We start from the raw sequence: 18503 nt of genomic DNA, 5'->3' as shown, positions 1-18503 counted from the left end.
AAATATTAAAAATATACCCTTTGAGGGTTGAGTTGAGTTTCCTTGAAAAGCAGTGGGTTTATCTGCAACTTTTTTTAAGTATTATATTAAAAGTTGAGACAACCTTGTGAACTTTTTCTTTGATTATATTCTGGGAAAATTATTTGACTTGTATTTACTGAGGTGGCTTTTCCTGAAAAATTAGGTTTTTACATTATAGTATGGGTTGGCTTCACGGTATGCAAATCATCTTTGATTCTGTTTGTGGCAGGCTTTTGGCAAAGCTAATTTATTTTTTCGCGATATTTCCCTTCCCAACTCCACAATACTTCATCTTAAAGTTTTACAAGACCCGTCTTACTTTAAACATCCCGGTTTTGCGCCAACGTCCACCAGTGTGATCCCTCTTCCAATTGCACGTCTTTTTTCCAGAAGATACTGCGCCTATAGACTTCCCAGACGAGATAATCTTTATCTATACGGATTACCTGATCCGCCACCGCACCCTATTAAGCCGGATTTTATTCACAAAAAAGCGAGTTGGACTGAAACAATTTTGTTAGTACCACTTCGGTGGGATGATGGAGTAGATTGAATGTCTACCACTCTGTCTTGCTACTCCGAGTTCGATTCCCTATCGTCAGAGATGCTTATTGTTTCGTGTTATTTTCTACCTTTGGCTTATCTTACCTGTTATTCATTACCTATGTTTATAACGAAACTGAAGCATAATCTCATTGAAAATTAAATAAGAAGAAACAGAAAAATAACAAAACGAAAAATAGATCCGGCAAAGGAGTGATCGGTCCCACACAAAACATAAACGATCGTTGACCTTTTGATATTTTAGCATCACAATGCTATATATATTTCCATGCTAGCGTCCAATTAAATATATTATCCCTAACTGGTCAATCACCGAGGCGGGCAAAGTAAAAAAAGCGTCATATCTGTAATTGGGATTGAATTCAGACGTCGGTGTTGAAACTACATGGTAAAATAGAATAAAGGGAAAGAGAGAAAAGATACCGTGAAAATAGTGTCAGAGCACCTCTTACTAATGTTCCCGTAGCGTTTTTCTCGAGCGTGTAAAGTACGGTTGATAAGGCAATGAATCCATTAAAGGTTGTCCTCGAAAATCATTTAGTAGTCAGCGGTTGAAGGTTTTGATGATGTAACAAGTGCATCTCATCGAATTAACAGGGAGATAGAATGTCGATACAGGCAAACCATAATGCGATTACACTTAGAGCAGTTTCACTAAGTCTGGCCCCGTCAAACGAACTACAGTTAATACAGGCTGGTTTTTTCTCCTGAGTTCTGGGGCATTTGCCTGGTAAGTGCGTACTGAACACCTATAAGGGAGCTTTCAACTAACTTGGCCTTGTTGAAGCCTAAGTGAAAGTGATTGAGCCAGAGGTCTACTGAACGACTACTTTCTCGAAGAGATCATCCTGTCGTATACTCTCCAACGTCGGATAGACCAACCTAGGAAGTCATCATCATGACGTAGATAAGAAGAGAAGGAAACATGATTCCTACACCCAGACTTTAATTAGGCCCATTGTACAAACTGCTTTCGACAATCACAAACATCCATGACTATCGTTGGGGTTCCAACCCTGGAAACGATGTCGAAGTCATGAAACTGACGACACAACCATCTCGGCCATCGCACTGTCTGAATTATGGGTTACTTTCGCTTTTTTATTCTTCTTTTTGAGGGATATTTCGACAGCGTTTTCAGGTGATTAAATGTAAAGGCAGACAACACAGTTTCCTCAGATCTTGTTGTCGTTGGAATCAAACTCAATTATCAGTGTTGATCGCAGTTGCTGTAGCGGCATTGTTTGAAGTAGCGGCATTGACGGTTGTGGCATTTACGGCGGCAGCTTCTAAGAGGCTGGAAAAATGGATAATTGGATTGAGCAGTTGAGCATCCTCCAGGAGCTGAACTCGCCTTCTAAGACAAATAATAATATAATATCGTTCTGCTTCTGGAAATAAGACAATATTATTCGGGATCACGCCTCAGATCCGCAAGAGCAACAGATTTTTCTTCATCGTGAGAGTCTCTTGGCAACTTTCTTTCGATAACAAGGCGGAACTTTTCTACCTTTTGAAGGTAACCTACCTCTTTTTTAGGAATACGAACCACTTTCAACTTCTATCCTGGGAATGGCGTGAACAAGAGTGGTTCTTATATGTGGGCTGTTCCTTTATATACATAAGCAAACACGAAGTGGGTGCAAATTATATTGAAGGTGAAAATTGCCTAATTCAAGCTCAAGTTAATTTTACCACATTTTGTTTAAAAATTTAACACCTCCGGACCCATACAAATGGGGAGAGACTGTCTCCCCATGGTTTTGATATACCATAATTGGTTAAATCACTTCTTTTCTTCTTCTTCTCCCTGTTCAGAATCGGAGGCAAATCGTGATTGTGGTATTTTGCTCAGTCATAGACGTGATGGGTGGGCGTGGGAGGAGTCGTGTATCAAGGGATCGTTGTTTCAGCCGGCCTTTTGATCATTTAATCATCATCAACGGCGCAACAACCGGTATCCGGTCTAGGCCTGCCTTAATAAGGAACTCCAGACATCCCGGTTTTGCGCCGAGGTCCACCAATTCGATATCCCTAAAAGACCGCCAGACAGTCCTGACCTACACCATCGTCTTCTTTTCCTACCACCGATATTGCCCTTATAGACTTTCCGGGCGGGATCATCCTCATCTATACGGATTAAGTGACCTGCCCACCGTAACCTATTGAGCCGGATTTTATCCACAACCGCACGGTCATGGTATCGCTCATAGATTTCGTCGTTATGTAAGCTACGGAATCGTCCATCCTCATGTAGGAGCTAAAAATTCTTCGAAGGATTTTTCTCTCGAACGCGGCTAACAGTTCGCAATTCTTCTTGCTAAGAACCCAAGTCTCCGAGGAATACATGAGAACTGGCCCGCTTCGAGTGTTCGACTTATGGAGGCAGTTTGTGTGCCGCCATATCTCGCTCCTGGATCGACAGTATTCCCAGCTGGGATCGTAGGGATTGAGAAATTTCTTTCTTCGCTGTAACGTCGTCCGAGCCCTTACACTCAATAACCACGCGATTTTTACTGAGCTTCACTTCTGCGGCCTCACCCAGTGGCGACTCGATTTTTTTCTGCAAGTCTTCTGACTTCCAGCAATAATTCGCCCTTCTGCGATCGCCTTATGCGGTTCACACTTTCAGCTAGCTCTATTAACGAGGTGTCTGTTTTGACTTTCCGAATAATATCAGCGTACGTAAGTTCATTTTTTTTTCGTTATTATTAACGCATCGGGCCGGCTTCTCTTCTGTAGCTTTTCCTTCTTTTCCACCTTAGCCCAAGTGGAACCTCGATTGCAATTAGCGTCTTTCGCCGTAGGGCCTGGTAGCTTTCATGTGATTGCTTACTTATCTACCGTGGAGGGGTTTTCTTCATTTCGCATTTTTGGCTGCGTGGAGGAGATTCCGCTTCTCCATTAGACTCTCTCAGTCTTTTACGGAGCTCCGGAGTTTCCTTTGTTCCCAGTGTACGTTGTGCTGTGCATCCATAATAGTGAAGGGGATGCCTCTAGGTGGGAGCATTCTTGGCGTTAACTGTAGTATTTCTCCCTGTTTCTTACCTTCACTACTTTCTTTTAGTCCTTCTCGTACTTCATTATGTCGAGCATTGACATACTCCATAAGGTTTTTTTATCATCGTCCCTAGCTTTGTTATAGCTCACTACTCGCATCCTTTACCGAGGCGCGTTGACCAATTTCGTCAGCATTATCAGGCTTTGCTGTCAGGGATTATTATTACCTTATTACTACTCCTCTTAAATGGATCGCTTCCAATATTTACCAGTGGCGTCTTCTCGCCAACACCCTTGCTAGTGGGTACCAGGCTGGATGTTGTGTTGCCATCCGACGTTCGGACGGATGTCTCTTCTCCGGGTTGATTATATTCACCTTCCATTGTTTGTTCAAATAGTCTACTCCTAATCAAATCTAGCTAGTTACCTACCGTTACACTGCATTCCTTGGTGTTTAAGATTTAAGATGTTGATAAAAAGTCCCGATCTAACTTGGGCTACTAAGTCGTTGTGATTCATGGGCAGACACGCTCGCACCGCTCCACGTAAACCACTGTCCTCAGCTTCATTTTAAGGTTTTATGCAAAACAAAACCTTATTCAAATCGGTTCGCTGGCTGCCTGTCTGTCTGTCACACAGAGTTTTCACAGAGGCGGTTATAGGGATTGACACCAAATTTAGTGGAAAAGTGGGAACTGTGAACGCATACCGTGAATTACATCATTCTACGTCAAATTTAAGGAGGGGGGTCCCTATACATACAAAAGGGGGGTGTAATTGTTTTGCCACCAAATATAGTCATGATGGGTATCACCTAGTCGTTGTCACCAATGCAGCACCGAGTTGCGAGTTTATTCCTTGCTTCAGGTGAGGAAACACAACGACCCGAAAGGGATCACCACCTAATGGTCGCTTGCGTGTTGGTTAGAGAGCTATGACCGAACAAGTTCGACATCTACCGCTTATATGATGCAGCTGTGGACAATGAGAGAGCTACTTTGTTGATCCAACACCAGACACACTGAATAATTTGCCTGGGAATGAGGATGTACATTGCTCTTTTTTTCGGCCGCTATACAGGACGATACCCACGTCCCGAAGGGGCGTCACAAAATGTGGTTGACTGCTTACTGAAGCGGATCAATGACTGACTCAGGGAAGCGGATCGATGAGTGTGATCAGTGATGGGATGACGTGATCGAGCTCCGAATTCTTGTGAAATGCCAGGAAGTTCGATGCATTGTGTGCTGTGACAAAATAGAATTTTTTATTGCACTGTTCAGGGAGGTAAAAACTGCTGCAGATAGTAATGATTTCAGAAGTGTATACCGCATCACGAAAGAACAACTTGCATGTGGTCGGAAATCTTTCGGTGGTCCTATGAAGTTTAATGACGAGCAGGAAGTAGAGTGTGGCTGAAGATAAACACCAACAAAACCAAGGTTCTCAGTCTGACAGGTCATCGCACTTTTCTTATATACGTTCATGGCAGAGCATCGAACCCGTCGATCAATTTATATATTTAGGAAGCGTGGTTTTGGTCGATACTTACCCCGTTTGAGCGTATTGATGTCCGAGGTGATTTCAGATTTGTTTGGAGGAGCAATGCGTATCCACATGAATAGTCATTTCATCTACAAAAGGTGCAACTTCATCATCACGTTTTCATTCATCATGTTTTCATTTTGGTCAATGCTATCGAACTAGGCAAAGAAAAGGTCAAAATTATTTGATCGATGCGGAGAAGAATGTCAATGACGGATACAGACTCATCCCAACCTCATTATCGACAACAGATAGCAGAAATATAGTTGATTGCCACAAATACATCGGAATCTTGAGGGCAGAAAAGAGAAAATAATCCTTTAAAAGTATGAACTATCACGTGAGTACGGTAGAATCATTTAATAGCGTTAGGTTTGTGGAGCTCGGATTACTAAGCTGCGTCTAGCCGAAAAAACAACTAGAGCTGACATTCCCATCATTGAAAACCTAACAATCGTCAGTTGAGGGGGGTGTACAGTGAAGAGGGAGAAAACCATCGATTTCCTTTGGTCTTAAAAAAATCTTCATTTCTTCCCGAGCAGAACGCGGGCACTCCAAGCGCTGAATTCAAAAAATTCCCGCCGCTATAATCGTTTGCTTGTAAGCGCGCATCGTCTGCTTTGATCTTTCTGCTTGCGGGCTAATACGCTGCGGATTGGCTGGCGCGCACTCACTTCCTTTGGGTAGGAGAGCCAAGCATAGGAGCTTTCCTGCATGGTGGGAGTTCTATGCCTTTTCATAACCGAACTAGGTGTTCGTGCTATTTATTAAGAGGCTGCTGTTATTGTTTACAACAAACAAAACCTTATTAAAATCGGTTCAATGTCTGCCTGTGTGTCTGTCTGTCCATCGCATACACTTTTCTCAGAAACGGCTATACCGATTGATACACAATTTGGTGAGATGATGGGAACTGTGAACGCCCAGGCATGCAGTGAGTGGTGTCCTTCTACGTTGAGGTTAAGGGGGGAGGGTCCTCATACATGCGAAAGGAAGGTGTACATTTTTTTTCACCTAATATAGTCACGTTGGGAATCAAATGAAAGGCCTCGATTATTACTTTCCGAAACAGGTATTAATTTTGACATTTGTTGGAAAGGCAGGGAGTGAGGGGGGTTGAAAGTGGTAATTTTTTTAACGGACCTATTCTCAGAAACTACCTAAAAATTTGAAAAAAATCAATAGATGGTGCCTAGACTCCGTAATACCCTATATACCGATATCTGTTCAAATAAAGTTAATAATAATACATTACTATAATTTTCACTTTTTTGCAAATTCAAGACTTTGAATATCAATATTTTCACATAATATATGCATATATTTCTACGTACTAATGGGACAAATGCACACTCAAATCTACTTATCAAAGAAATATACAAAACCGTTCATACCTGAAGCGTCTAGCTTCCGGTTTACCGACTTGTTCGAATATGATTATTGCGTGTTACGCCACTGATCCTGTGTCTGCATTATCATTAGGCGGTATTCATTGTTTTTGATAGTCGGCTAGCACTCAGAACCGTAGAAGGCGACAGGGCAAACGACACTGCGTTAATTTTTGGGTTTGAACGTAGTTCCAACCATACCTGTTGTATAAATTAATTACGTATATATAGGCACAATAGTTCTTTAAGGACGCGGTGCGACTTTCCCTTAGCAGAATAATATAGGCTTTGCTGCACCCTAGGTTATCGATCGAACATTCTAATATTCTATTGAAAATACGTTGCTTAATGCCATATACAGACAGTCAGGCTTTGGCAAAGTCGACAAAACCAACCCTAATGGCACTAAGTTCGAAATATGAAAATTTTCCCGCAAATGAGCATTTTGCACTCCATGTACTCCGAAATTCTAATTCAAAATTAATTCATTTTATGATAAAATCTATTGATTATTTTGAAATAATATTTCCTTTATGTTTCAGCTAACGTAATTAATTTTGAAATTTTATAAATTGATTTTCGGCACTGAGTATTTTTATTTTATGATTGAACACTGTAATGCATTAGCCTGGCCCTCAGTCAGAATGAACATGCTAAGCTAGACAAGCATTGCTTTCGAATGTCATCCATCAGTCATGTTATATGTACGGATACATACTATATATATCTGTTAGCATGCATGAAAGCACATAATCAATTACCTCGTTTCATCCGATTACTTCGAAAGAATAGCTTTCAATTCCATAGCATCACGCATCACTTCTCGCCTATTTTCATTCTATCCGTTTATTACTCTTCACTCAATCATATCCTTTAAAAAAAAATAACGAAGACTATTAAAATCCTTACGCAAAACCATTACATGTACTTTTTCACATTACATATTTCACACCACAAACTACTATGGCAATCTGAACCCGAATTTTCAATAAAAACCATGAAAAATCAACATATATGTACATGTGTATGTCATATCAACAAAATTATCCATTATTACAATCTGTTCGTAATTTACTGTTCAATAAATGTTCAAAAATGTTTTCATGACATTTTGTTAAATTTCAATTGTAAATTTATTGTTACATATCACCTGCTACACACAGTCAACCATGTTTACAATTTACATATACATATAGTATTATATAATCAAAAAGAAATATGTTAAACTGTTGTTAACATTACAAACAAATAACAGTTTCGATACCAACCATGTGATTAAAAAAAATAATAGTTTGAAAATTTTTCATTCACGTTCGAAATATCTTTTTTTGATAAACAAAATTAGATTAAATTTTTTAATTTCTTTTACAGGGAGCGGCCAAACTGACAAAGGAAGATATTGAGAAAGTGTTTTCATTGTATGATAGGGTGAGTGCTAATTACATTTTTTATTCTCTTCGATTATCTACTTCGAAATTTACTAGATAGATACATTTTCAACGCTTTCCAAATTAAACCCTACATTATTGATTTTTCATTTCGCTAATGTCCTTCGCGAAACATCTATCCGGGGAATTTAATAACATCCATTCCCTAACCAGCAAATTACATAAAAGCTTATGAAATTCTGCAAAAGAGATGAATTTATGAATCAGCATAATCAATTCATAATCATCCGGTGATCCACAGAGCGCTACACTTTCGGTCCAACCTATCATAATTCAATAATTACATTTTCATTTACCAAATTAGAATTTCGTACTTGCAACGTTGACAAGGAAGGTCAGTAAAGGGAATTTCATTCTTGAATTTACATAATATTGCCAACATGTACCGTGTACCACTTGAGATGATTAAGTTAATCTGAAATGCCCATGCACTATCTGAAAATTGGAGAACCATCCCTCGACCATGTACACATTTGAAAAGAAACTTATTAGTTCCAATTACATAAATTAATTTAATAGTCGAAGTAAAACCTTAACATATTTTGACTTTCCTAGTTGCCCCTACCATCGAAAACCCCTTTCTCGCAATCTTTCCGCAACAGGTGCAACCCCACATCAACCACGATTGTCCTCCGCTGATTTAACGGAAAATCATTGTCTCCATTATTGCCAGGCAACGTTCATTGCCTTTGATAGTCGACCAACACTCGGAACCATAGGGCGGACGACACTATGGTGATTTTGGATTTGAGACGTTGTTAGACTTGTCCCTAAATGCATAAAACTGTAGAACTGTTCGGAGTTGTTACCTTTTATGTCGAACGTTGTATGATTAACTTCTTTTTTCTGTTTTAAGGTTTTGTGAAAAACAAAACCTTATTAAAATCGGTTTACTGTCTGTCTGTCTTTTTTTCGAAATATTCGAAAGACTCTGGCCTGGGCGTGCCAGAGTGTGGGATTTTTACCCACTAAAACCACCCCCGACTCCCCCTACCCCGTAGAACCACCTTTAGGTATTACATCACGGGGCGGAGTTAGCTCATTTTAGCTAGGCCTCCTTCCGTCTCCCTACGCCTTCCTCACTTCTTCTGCTTTTCGCAGTTTACCCTCGATTACCGCGATCATGGAATCGATCGCATCCCATTCCTCTTGGCAAGCTACCATTCCCCGGACAAAATTTTCCGGTGATAGTGCTTCACCTAGAGTTTCCTCTAGATCCCTCCTTTCTTCCACGAACCTAGGACATTAGAAGAATACGTGCGCTGGGTCCTCTGGACCCCGTCGCAGTTTGGACGATTAGGTGAGGTGTCCAATTTAAGCCTGTACAAGTATTGACGGTATCCTCCATGGCCGGTGAGAAACTGGGTCAGATTACAATTGATCTCCCCATGCTTTCTCTCCAGCCACTCCCGATGGAAGGGATCAACTTGTAAGTCCAACGACCCTTTTTTGACTGGTTCCATCGCTGTTGCGATCTGCTTATGGATATCTCTCTTTCGGCTTTTCTTACCTACGATAAGGGAGAGGCGGACCTGGTGTTATAAATGTTCATCATCTCGGTTGCCAGGATGTCAATCGGCATCATTCCTGAGATGACGAACGCTGCATCGTCTAAGACGGCCCTGAAGGCAGAACACACCCTTAAGGCTGGTCTTCTGTAAACCGTACTCAGTGTATATGCATTGCCTAAAACCTGCAGCGCTTTCCCCAAACTGGGACTGCATACAGCATGATATAATTCACCACCCTGGCTATGAGCAGCCTGCAAGTATGCCACGGTCTTCCTACGTTCGGCACCATCCTTGCCACAGCCATACTCGTGGTGGATACTTTTTTGCAAGTATGCTATATGTGCTGCTTAAAATTGAGTTTTCCGTCTATCATCACCCCCAAGTATTTGATGGCCGGCTTGGAAGTGATGATACGATTCCCTACTCTAATGCAGGCATAATTTCTTTTGCGGCGCTTAGTGATGAAGACCGCTTCCGTTTTTTCCTCTGCGAGTGCTAGTCCAGCACTCTCTAACCAACCCTTAACATTGCTTCGCTTGAGTACAACTCAGTATTGTTGAGATGCTCTGCGACCTCAACCAGTACTACGTGATCGGCGTAACCCACCACCGTAGCCTCCCCCGGAACCGAAAAATTAAGTACATCACTATACATGATGTTCCACAGTGGTGGCCTCTCCAATTCTTCGAGCTGTTTATGGCTCGTCGAACTTCCTCTTCTTACCGAAAACTGTGCTGTCTGGACTCTCGCTTGGGATTCGTTGAGATATCTAAAAAGGCTCCGCTGGTTCCTCGCGAATGTTACATTCTGGACACGTCTGGATTGACTTTCGCCATGCCGTCGTAACCGACTGCATACGACAGAAAGTTTCTGGTTTAGTGTGTCCAGAATTTCAACTACGAGTGTTTCACTGGGGATGGCAAACCCTCTGCACTTTATGCTTCACTCGTCTACTGCCATTGCCAGAGCTGAGTTGAGTCAGCCTAACAATGTCCTGCCTTAGTGAGTCCCACCGACGTTCCAGACGAATTTTCCATAGTGGATCTCTTCGATCACTCAAACCAATAACGTTAAAGCGAATCTTCTAACCGTTCAATGTGACAGAACACAAATGATTGTAGTTGCAGCAGCGACATATGAGGACACAGTCGAGATGCATTCTCATCATTGATTTGAGATAGAATTCCCGGAGTTGCTGGAGATGCATAGAGCCTGGGAATACCTGGTCTATGCAAAGGATACACTTCCAAGAATTTTGTATACGCTCTTTGGAATTTGTCCCAACCCTAAGCGGAAACCTCAGCTGGACGGTGAAGAAGAGTGCTTCGGCGAGTACTGAAACTGTTGCCTGCAGTGCGACGTGGTGTTGTTGATCCCGCCGCCTCTGCCCCCATCGACTTTCGTTCACCAGTTTCCGCGATGACCTCAAGTCGAACACGGTCCTTGATAATGGCCGGGATTGTGTCGCAACGAGTAATAAAGCGGTACTGGTCTGCGACTCGCTGCACAGTCACGCGCGCGAGTTGCGGGAAACTCTCGACGAATCTCTGGTGCAACAAAGGCGGTAAGATGTTGTACCCGCCCCGCCGTTATTTCGTAGTAGGAGCGGATGGTGAAGAGGTTCATTTCTTAAGTGCACTTCGCAGCGGGCGGAGCAATGCTCGTAGTCGTCGAACCGCAACACAACTCACAGTTTCGACGCCGTGCTACCAATTACAGGAGCCCGACCCAGTCACCAAGTCAGACGGCTCCCGCCCGTTATCCCTCAGATATTGCGGTTGTGTACAGCCATTCAGACTAAAGTTGTCCATCCCTCCTCCTTTCACAACCGGGCTTAGGACCGGCTACGACGGAGTTATTAATTATAAATAAATTAAAATATATTGTTCTAATTACTATTAATTATAAATATCCCTTGTCTCCTCGGGCTCGTCTCATCTGGAAATGACATCGAAAAACAATTTTTGACTGCAAAAATGTGAGCAGCTCGATTCGCACTTGCGCAAGTTGTTCGCTTCGCCACAACACTCACCCCCAACTGAAACCAAAGGGGTTTTCAGCGAGGAACTAGACGCACAGCTCCCTCAACTCCTCTGTCGCAAGTCAAGGTGGACGCGCGCCTCTCGTCCTGATCGCCTTTTCTTGCTAAACGAGCCAAGGAGACCCTTTTGATCGTACCCCTGAGCACCCGCTGAGGCTATAAGAATGTCAGCCTCGCTCCAGTTCTTCGAGGAGTGTCCATCCTAATTAGGACGTGCGCACATGATTGGAAATCCCTAGGCGCGTCAGTCACGGTTTTTGCGTGATTGGCGGGTGGTGCCGGCTTCAGTTTTGGCATTGCATCCTTGAGCAGACGTAATGGACCGGTAACGTTGAGTCCCGACCTGATGTCGGGAACAGGGTCGCTGGGGGGTATCAGATTCTCCCCGAATACCAGCTCCGCTAGACTTGCAGCAAATTCTTCGCGATTGGCTGTTCGGACCCCAAAAAGAACAAGTGGCAGGACCTGCAACCAAGAGAGGTTGTCTTAGGCCATAAGAGCAGCCTACCCCGTCCTATGCCAACTTTCGAACATCCCATTGGATTGCGGGTGGTAAACGATGGTCCAACTCTAGGAAAAGGTAGGACTCAAACAGAATTCCCTGGTCGGTGGTTATAATTGCCAGCACACCAAAGCATGTAATCCATTCTCGACGGCCCCTGCACAAGATTCTACAGTAATGTCTTTCAGATGTATCGCCTCAGGTCACCGCGTCAAGTTGTCGATAATTGTGAGGCAATACCTGAAACCGTGTGAGTTTCGCAAAATGCCAATGATCTCAAGATGGATTGTGCGGAAACGCTTGGTGGACCAAGGAAACATTCCTACCTCTTTCTTGTTTTGCACTTCTGGCATACGATGCACTGTCTGGACCAAGATTTAATGACCTTGTTCATGGACGACGAGAAATACTTCGCGGTTACTAACCGATTCGTTGTCCGAATGCCTCGGTGTGCCAGGTCATGAACGGCGTGAAATACTTCCTTTCAAAAATCGGCCGGAATATATGACCTTAGCCCCTTGTCTGAGGTTTCGCAGTTCTAGATGTTGAGCCGAAGATAGGAAACCAAATAAACATTCAGGGTTGTTTGGAGTTGGTCTTCAAGCTCTGAAGAACTGCATCGTCCTACTGCGTCCCGGCGATCGCTGGAAAATCGACGGTAGCTGGGATCTCGACCTCTGCAACACGTGACAAAACGTCAGCAACCACGTTATCTTCTCCAGGCACGTGTTGAATGTCGGAAGTGAACTGGCTGATAAAGCTCAAGTGGCAAAGTGGGCGAGGAGACGCTTGTCGGGCTTTTGCTTCAAAGCAAAGGTAAGTGGATTATGGCCCGTGAATAATGTGAACGGCCTGCCTTCAAGGGAAAACCGGAAGTATTTAATTGCGAGGCACGTGAAGAGTAACTCACGATCCTAGATGCTGTAACTCAGGAGCTGTTTGAAGAAGAAGCTTAACGGCTGACAGTTTGATTCGCTTTTTGGTGAAGATTAACACCTACGGCAATGTCCGCGGTATCGACGAATACGGCTAGCGGTGCATCTTGCTGAGGGAATGCCAGAAGTGTAGCATCCATCAGCTGTTACTTGGTGATCTCAAACGCTTGGACAGCCTCTGGAAACTACCTAAACAGACAACCAAAGACTGGTTGACGGGCCAAATAAGAAGGTGTTAAGGATCGATTGATGATGCGCGCCTATAAAAACAACAACGATTAAAGTTTAGAAGCTCGAAATCGCTTGCACCCTGACTAGGTCCAGTTGGATGCCTTCAGGGGTAATTAGGTGGCTGAGGAATCTCGCCTGCGATCGTAGAAATTTACACTTTTCAACGTTGAGTACTAGACCCGCCTCAAGGAGGCGCACTGGACGTGCTCTAAATGCTCGGACTCGGGGGAAGATGCGACCAGAACATCATCCAAATAATGCCCGCGTTACACAGTCCAAAAGTCATTGTATTGAACTCGAAGAGTCCGAAAGGTGTGCATATTGCTGTTTTCGAAACGTTTTCGGGAGCTACAGGGATTTGATGGTATGCCTTGGCTAAGTCCAAGGTTGAGAGTTCGAGTCGGCAATTTGCGATAGAGTGCGCAAAGCCGTGGATGAGTGGTATGAGCATTTAGACGTCTGTAGTCGCCACAAGGTCTCCACACGTCATTGGATTTAGAATCCATGTGAAGTGGCGAAGACCAACAACTGTTTGAAGGTCTGCAAATACTCCTGCTTAAGAAGTTCTTTGAGCTCTTTCCACGCAACTGAGAGCTTCTGCGGTGGTAATGAACGCTCCTTAGAGAAAAATGAAGAACCAGTAGTGTTGATGTGTGATGTGGTGCTGAACATCATGCTTAACGGGCTCAGAGAGACTGCGCTCGGTAGTGATGTTGTGGTATTTTTGAAAAATGCATGAATACGTGCGTTGCCAATGTCTTCAAAAACGATGGAAAGAGTGCTGGGTGAGCAAGATGAGATTTTTCCTAATGACCTTAGGGAAGTTGCGGTGTCAGTGAGGGACCTATTGTGGATATCCACTAGCAAACCATAGTGGCACAGGAAATTTGCGCCTAAGATAGGTATACTGATGTACGCGATTATGAAGCGCCAAGAAAACGTTCGTCGTGCCTGTAACCATACGTGCTTATCGGCGAAGAATTTGCTGCCGGAAGTTTCAATGATTGTGGTATTAAATTCTTATGCCGGGATATGAGAAGAACTGAGACTTCAATGCCTGTATCGACCAGGTAGTTCCATCGACTCAATGGATTGCTGTAGATTGTGAGGCGACGTGGTGCTGCATTTCGGGTAGCAGTCCCCAGAACTCCCCGCAAGTCTGATTTATTTGGAGAGAAATTGCAGGGGTTGGTACACTTTGTAGTCCTTTCAGCGAACTTACGGTGATACCAAGATGCCCCGGTACTTGCCGAAGGTGCCGACGACCTACTAACCGGTCATCCATTTTGGAAGGCGAATCTAGACCTTGATCTAGTCTCACTCCCCGAACGCAAAGCACCGACGACCTCTGGCAACTCATAGACGCAGACGCAGCTGAGCCACCTGACCTAAGTTGTCGCGGGATACCTCACCAGACATTGAGTCGCAAGTGGTCTTCATGGTTTCTGTCCGTGATAACGACTACCATATCCAGAGACTCCAAATCCACACACGTCAAGATGGCCTATATGCTCACCGGGAGCCAGACTTTGTCGCCACCCAATTACTTAATCTCACGTAACAGTTGGCTTGGCGACCGTCACCCAGCGTTAGCTCTGTCAGCCAGCGATTATATTTAGCCGTCTTAATGACAGCGAGCTGCTCTTTCAACCACTTATGAAAGCAATTCTCAAGGACGTCGGAGACAAGCCCAACTGCCTCCTCGTCTAGCCGGTTCACCAGTATGTATCGTCGGTTGGAACACAGCGGGGATTACCTACCTTATCCCTAAGAAGCAGACGGTGCACGACCCCGAAGACACAAGACCGATTCCTTGCTTACGAGCATCCTAAAAATTCACAACGTCCACTATTAGTGAAAGGATACTGCGCATTTCGAGACCAACGACATTCTATCCGAGGAGCGGAAGGGCTGCTGAGTTAGGTGAAGGGATTGCAAAGATCAACCTATTATCGACTCGGTAAAAAAGCAAGTATAGGTCAAAGAAACCACATTAATTGCTACATCGATTATCCCAAGGCTTTCGATGGCATCCCGCATACTCGAGGTACTACATCTGTAACGCATTGATCCGAAACTAGTAAAGTTTTTGGCGACAGGGTGCTAATACCTCAGGGCGCATCCATGTACGGAAGGGCATCTTCCAAAAGACTACTTGAGTCCGCTTTGGTTATGCATGGCACTGAACTCCCTTTCATGGCTACTAAATGATGCTAGAGGGCATGGTTTGGCAATAAAGTATGCTAAGGGCGAACTGACACACTTGATGTACTTAGATGACATCGAGTTGTATGCTGGTACTACGACCATTTTAGAAGTCTGTTGCGAATAGTAGACATGTACAGCCGTGATATTCGGATAGAATTTGGATTAGACAAGGGTCCAAGCCATCCGCAAAGGTCATCACGAGCCGCATGCCAGGCATAAGATTAGTGACCTCCACATCCAAGCTATGACCGATGCAGACTTCTACAAATACCTAGGAATTCTGCAAGGAAACCATGCTCATGTTGGTGATCTGAAGAATGCTGAGAGGGGCGTGATTGACGTGGTGGCACAACATCATGGCCAAGTCGACTCGCTGCGCGCTTTTACAGCACGGAGCTGGCGAGTTCCTTGCATGCTGTTGTCTGTAAGGCAAACTGTGGGCTGACTCCACTTAACTTGAAGGATCAATCTTTCAATCCTCTGAGTGAAATGAAACCGAACCAAGAGCGAATCGATGAATGGAAGTAGAAAGCAATGCACGCTAAAGACGTGAATTGTCTTTGGCAGCCATTTGTCGAACAGGTAGCTGTATACTGGGAAGCTCTTTGCTGAGACAGGGGGACGTGTGCCATTCAGGACGACGTGGTCGCCACCCGAGCTTATAAAAAACTCATAATGGAAGAACGGGTAGAGAACGACCAGTGCAGACGGTGTGGTTAAGCATTAGAGATGTTGGACCATCTCATTTCTGGCTGCACTGTTATGGCACCAATCACGGGAACATGTCCACATTGCCGATATAAGTCGCAAGTAGTCCTTAATAGGTCTGCTGACAGCATGTATTGGGACTGGCAAGCCATATACCGCACAATAAACCTGACGCACTGTTGACAAAACCGGTCCCTCCGCGTATATTATTGACGTTGCTATCCCCCATAATAGCAACATCGAACGGAAATACGTGGAGAAGGTGAACTATGAACCATTGGCTCGGGAAATCAAAGGAATTCGGCATCTCGAGCCTAAATGCTTGGTATATAGTGATTAAATTAAGTAAAATCCGGCATCTGCGGAGATTGTGACAACTCGGAAAATAATAATAATAATCGTTGGGGTAACAATCCAATTGAATCAGGGCCTTGGAGTGTGTTAGAGCACTTAATTCAAGACCGGTGTACGACTTCAGGATTATAGTACCCTATAGGAAGCAACGTGGTCTGCATTGCGCTCGCCCGAAATTATTACACTGATTTGACTCAGGTAATCATTCACAGCTGAGTCGACTGGTATCCGATGTCAAATCACGATACGTATCTGGTTACGGCCAGTGAGATTTGAACCGCGACGTTCCATATGATAGCCTTGCGCTCTAGCCACTCAGCTATCCAGACCCATATATAAGAAAATGTACTTTAAATTGTTAATTCTTAGGCCTTTGTGTAGATATCTTCCGAATGAAAAAACTTAATCATCATCATCATCTAAAGAGCAATAATCGACATCCAGTCTAGGCCTACCTTAGTAAGTAACTCCAGATACCCTGGTTTTGCGCCAAGGTTCACCAATTCGATGTCCATACAAGCTGTCTGGCGTCCTGACCTACGCCATCACTTCATCTAAGGCAGGGTCTGCCTCATCTTTTTTTTCTACCATAGATATTGCTCTTATAGACTTCAGGTTGGATCATCCTCATCCACACGGATTAGGTAACCCGGACACCGCGATTCAATATTGTTCGTTCTTTGCTCTTAGGGGGTGACGTTCCCACCATGTACTTCGTCTTGCCTTCATTAATGTGCAGCCTAAGATCTCGCGCCGTGTGCTTGATCTGGATGAAAATAGACTGTCCCCATAATGTCAATACCGTCAGCGTAGACCAGTAGTTGAGTGGACTTAAAGTGGATGGGCCGTCTTGCACTAACATCTGCATCGCGAATCACTTCCTCCAAGACCAGGTTAAAGAGGACGCATGATAAGGCATCATCATTGTCTTAGACCGTTGTTGATGTTAAATGGTCTCGAGAGTAATCGGGGTACCAAATTCTTTCATGGCCGTGTACAGTTTTACCCTGACTGTGCTATCATAGGCGGGCTTAAAGTCGGCCATATTCCAACAGTTTTCCATCGCTTGTTGCAGAGACAAATTTTTGTCCGTCGTCTTCAGTTGGCGGAACCTCCAACTCGTCGATATTTTGGTTGTTGAGCAGTTCATCAGAATACACAACCCATCCCTCCAATATGCTTTGTCTCGGCAGGATGAGCATCAAGGCGTATAAGGCTTCATCCTGCTAACTTATTGGTAACACCTCCGCGCCTGGTGCGGTTGCTTCTTGTACTTTTCGAGTTCACACACCTGTCGGTTCTGCCAAGCTTTCTTTTTCCGTCTGTGAATATGACCGATAACAGCAAGCTTCATTTTTGAGCTGACTAGGAAACTTACTCCGAGCGCATGGTTTACTGGATGACCGTTATAATATATATAATATATGGTTTGGTGGCTCTTCTCCAGGAAGCCGGTCCCTGTGCAGCGCATCTCTTACAGCGCTGTTACATCAATCTTATATTGAGACAGGGTATCGTTGCTGAGTAGCATTCGGTCTGTACAGGGAGCGCCCGTTCCATAAGAAAATGCGCAAATCGTTATTCCGTTTTCGTTGCCGGGTTCGTAGTTGTGTTGTCAAATCAATCCGAGGCTCCTGGATATGGCGTCCAAGATGTCTAAAGTCCTAACTCTTGAATCCACTGGACGAAGCTTTGTCAAAAAATTTCATTAGTTAATCCTTTTGAATCAGTCAACATTTCAAGTTGACGAAGAAGCATTAGCTTCCTGCTGAAACCTCAAGATTCACTGTATCCTTATCATTTTCTTCCTAATTAATTTTATAATAATTCTCTAATGACTTGTTTGTTAACACTCCTTCAAGTTCTATTTACCCTCACTACTTAGTCACGGTACCTTGAAGTCATTTACTTTAATTTCTACCTAATATCTGTTACCATTAGCTTCTTTGTATCTTTAACTTCAAGGCTGGAAAGGAAATTTCTATAAATAGGCACCTCCTTTCCGCTGAGATTCTAACCACATAGTTATTGGCTAAGCAAATAGATC

The 18503-nt window shown here is 43.7% G+C and overlaps 1 protein-coding gene across 4 annotated transcripts in view; it reads left to right on the top strand.

Moving 5' to 3' along the window:
• Positions 1-18503, top strand: part of LOC119655119 (calbindin-32) — a 356244-nt gene that overhangs the window by 322542 nt on the left and 15199 nt on the right. For all 4 annotated transcript variants that reach the window (XM_038060846.1, XM_038060842.1, XM_038060844.1 and 1 more), the window contains one exon: positions 7890-7946. In XM_038060846.1, coding sequence (XP_037916774.1) covers positions 7890-7946 — 57 coding nt within the window. The remainder of the gene's footprint in view (positions 1-7889; positions 7947-18503) is intronic.

The sequence above is a fragment of the Hermetia illucens genome, chromosome 4 (genome assembly GCF_905115235.1).
Source record: "Hermetia illucens chromosome 4, iHerIll2.2.curated.20191125, whole genome shotgun sequence".
NCBI classification, from domain to species: domain Eukaryota; kingdom Metazoa; phylum Arthropoda; class Insecta; order Diptera; family Stratiomyidae; genus Hermetia; species Hermetia illucens.
The sequence above is the reverse complement of the archived record's forward strand: the minus strand, read 5'-3'. Positions and strand labels throughout refer to the sequence as shown.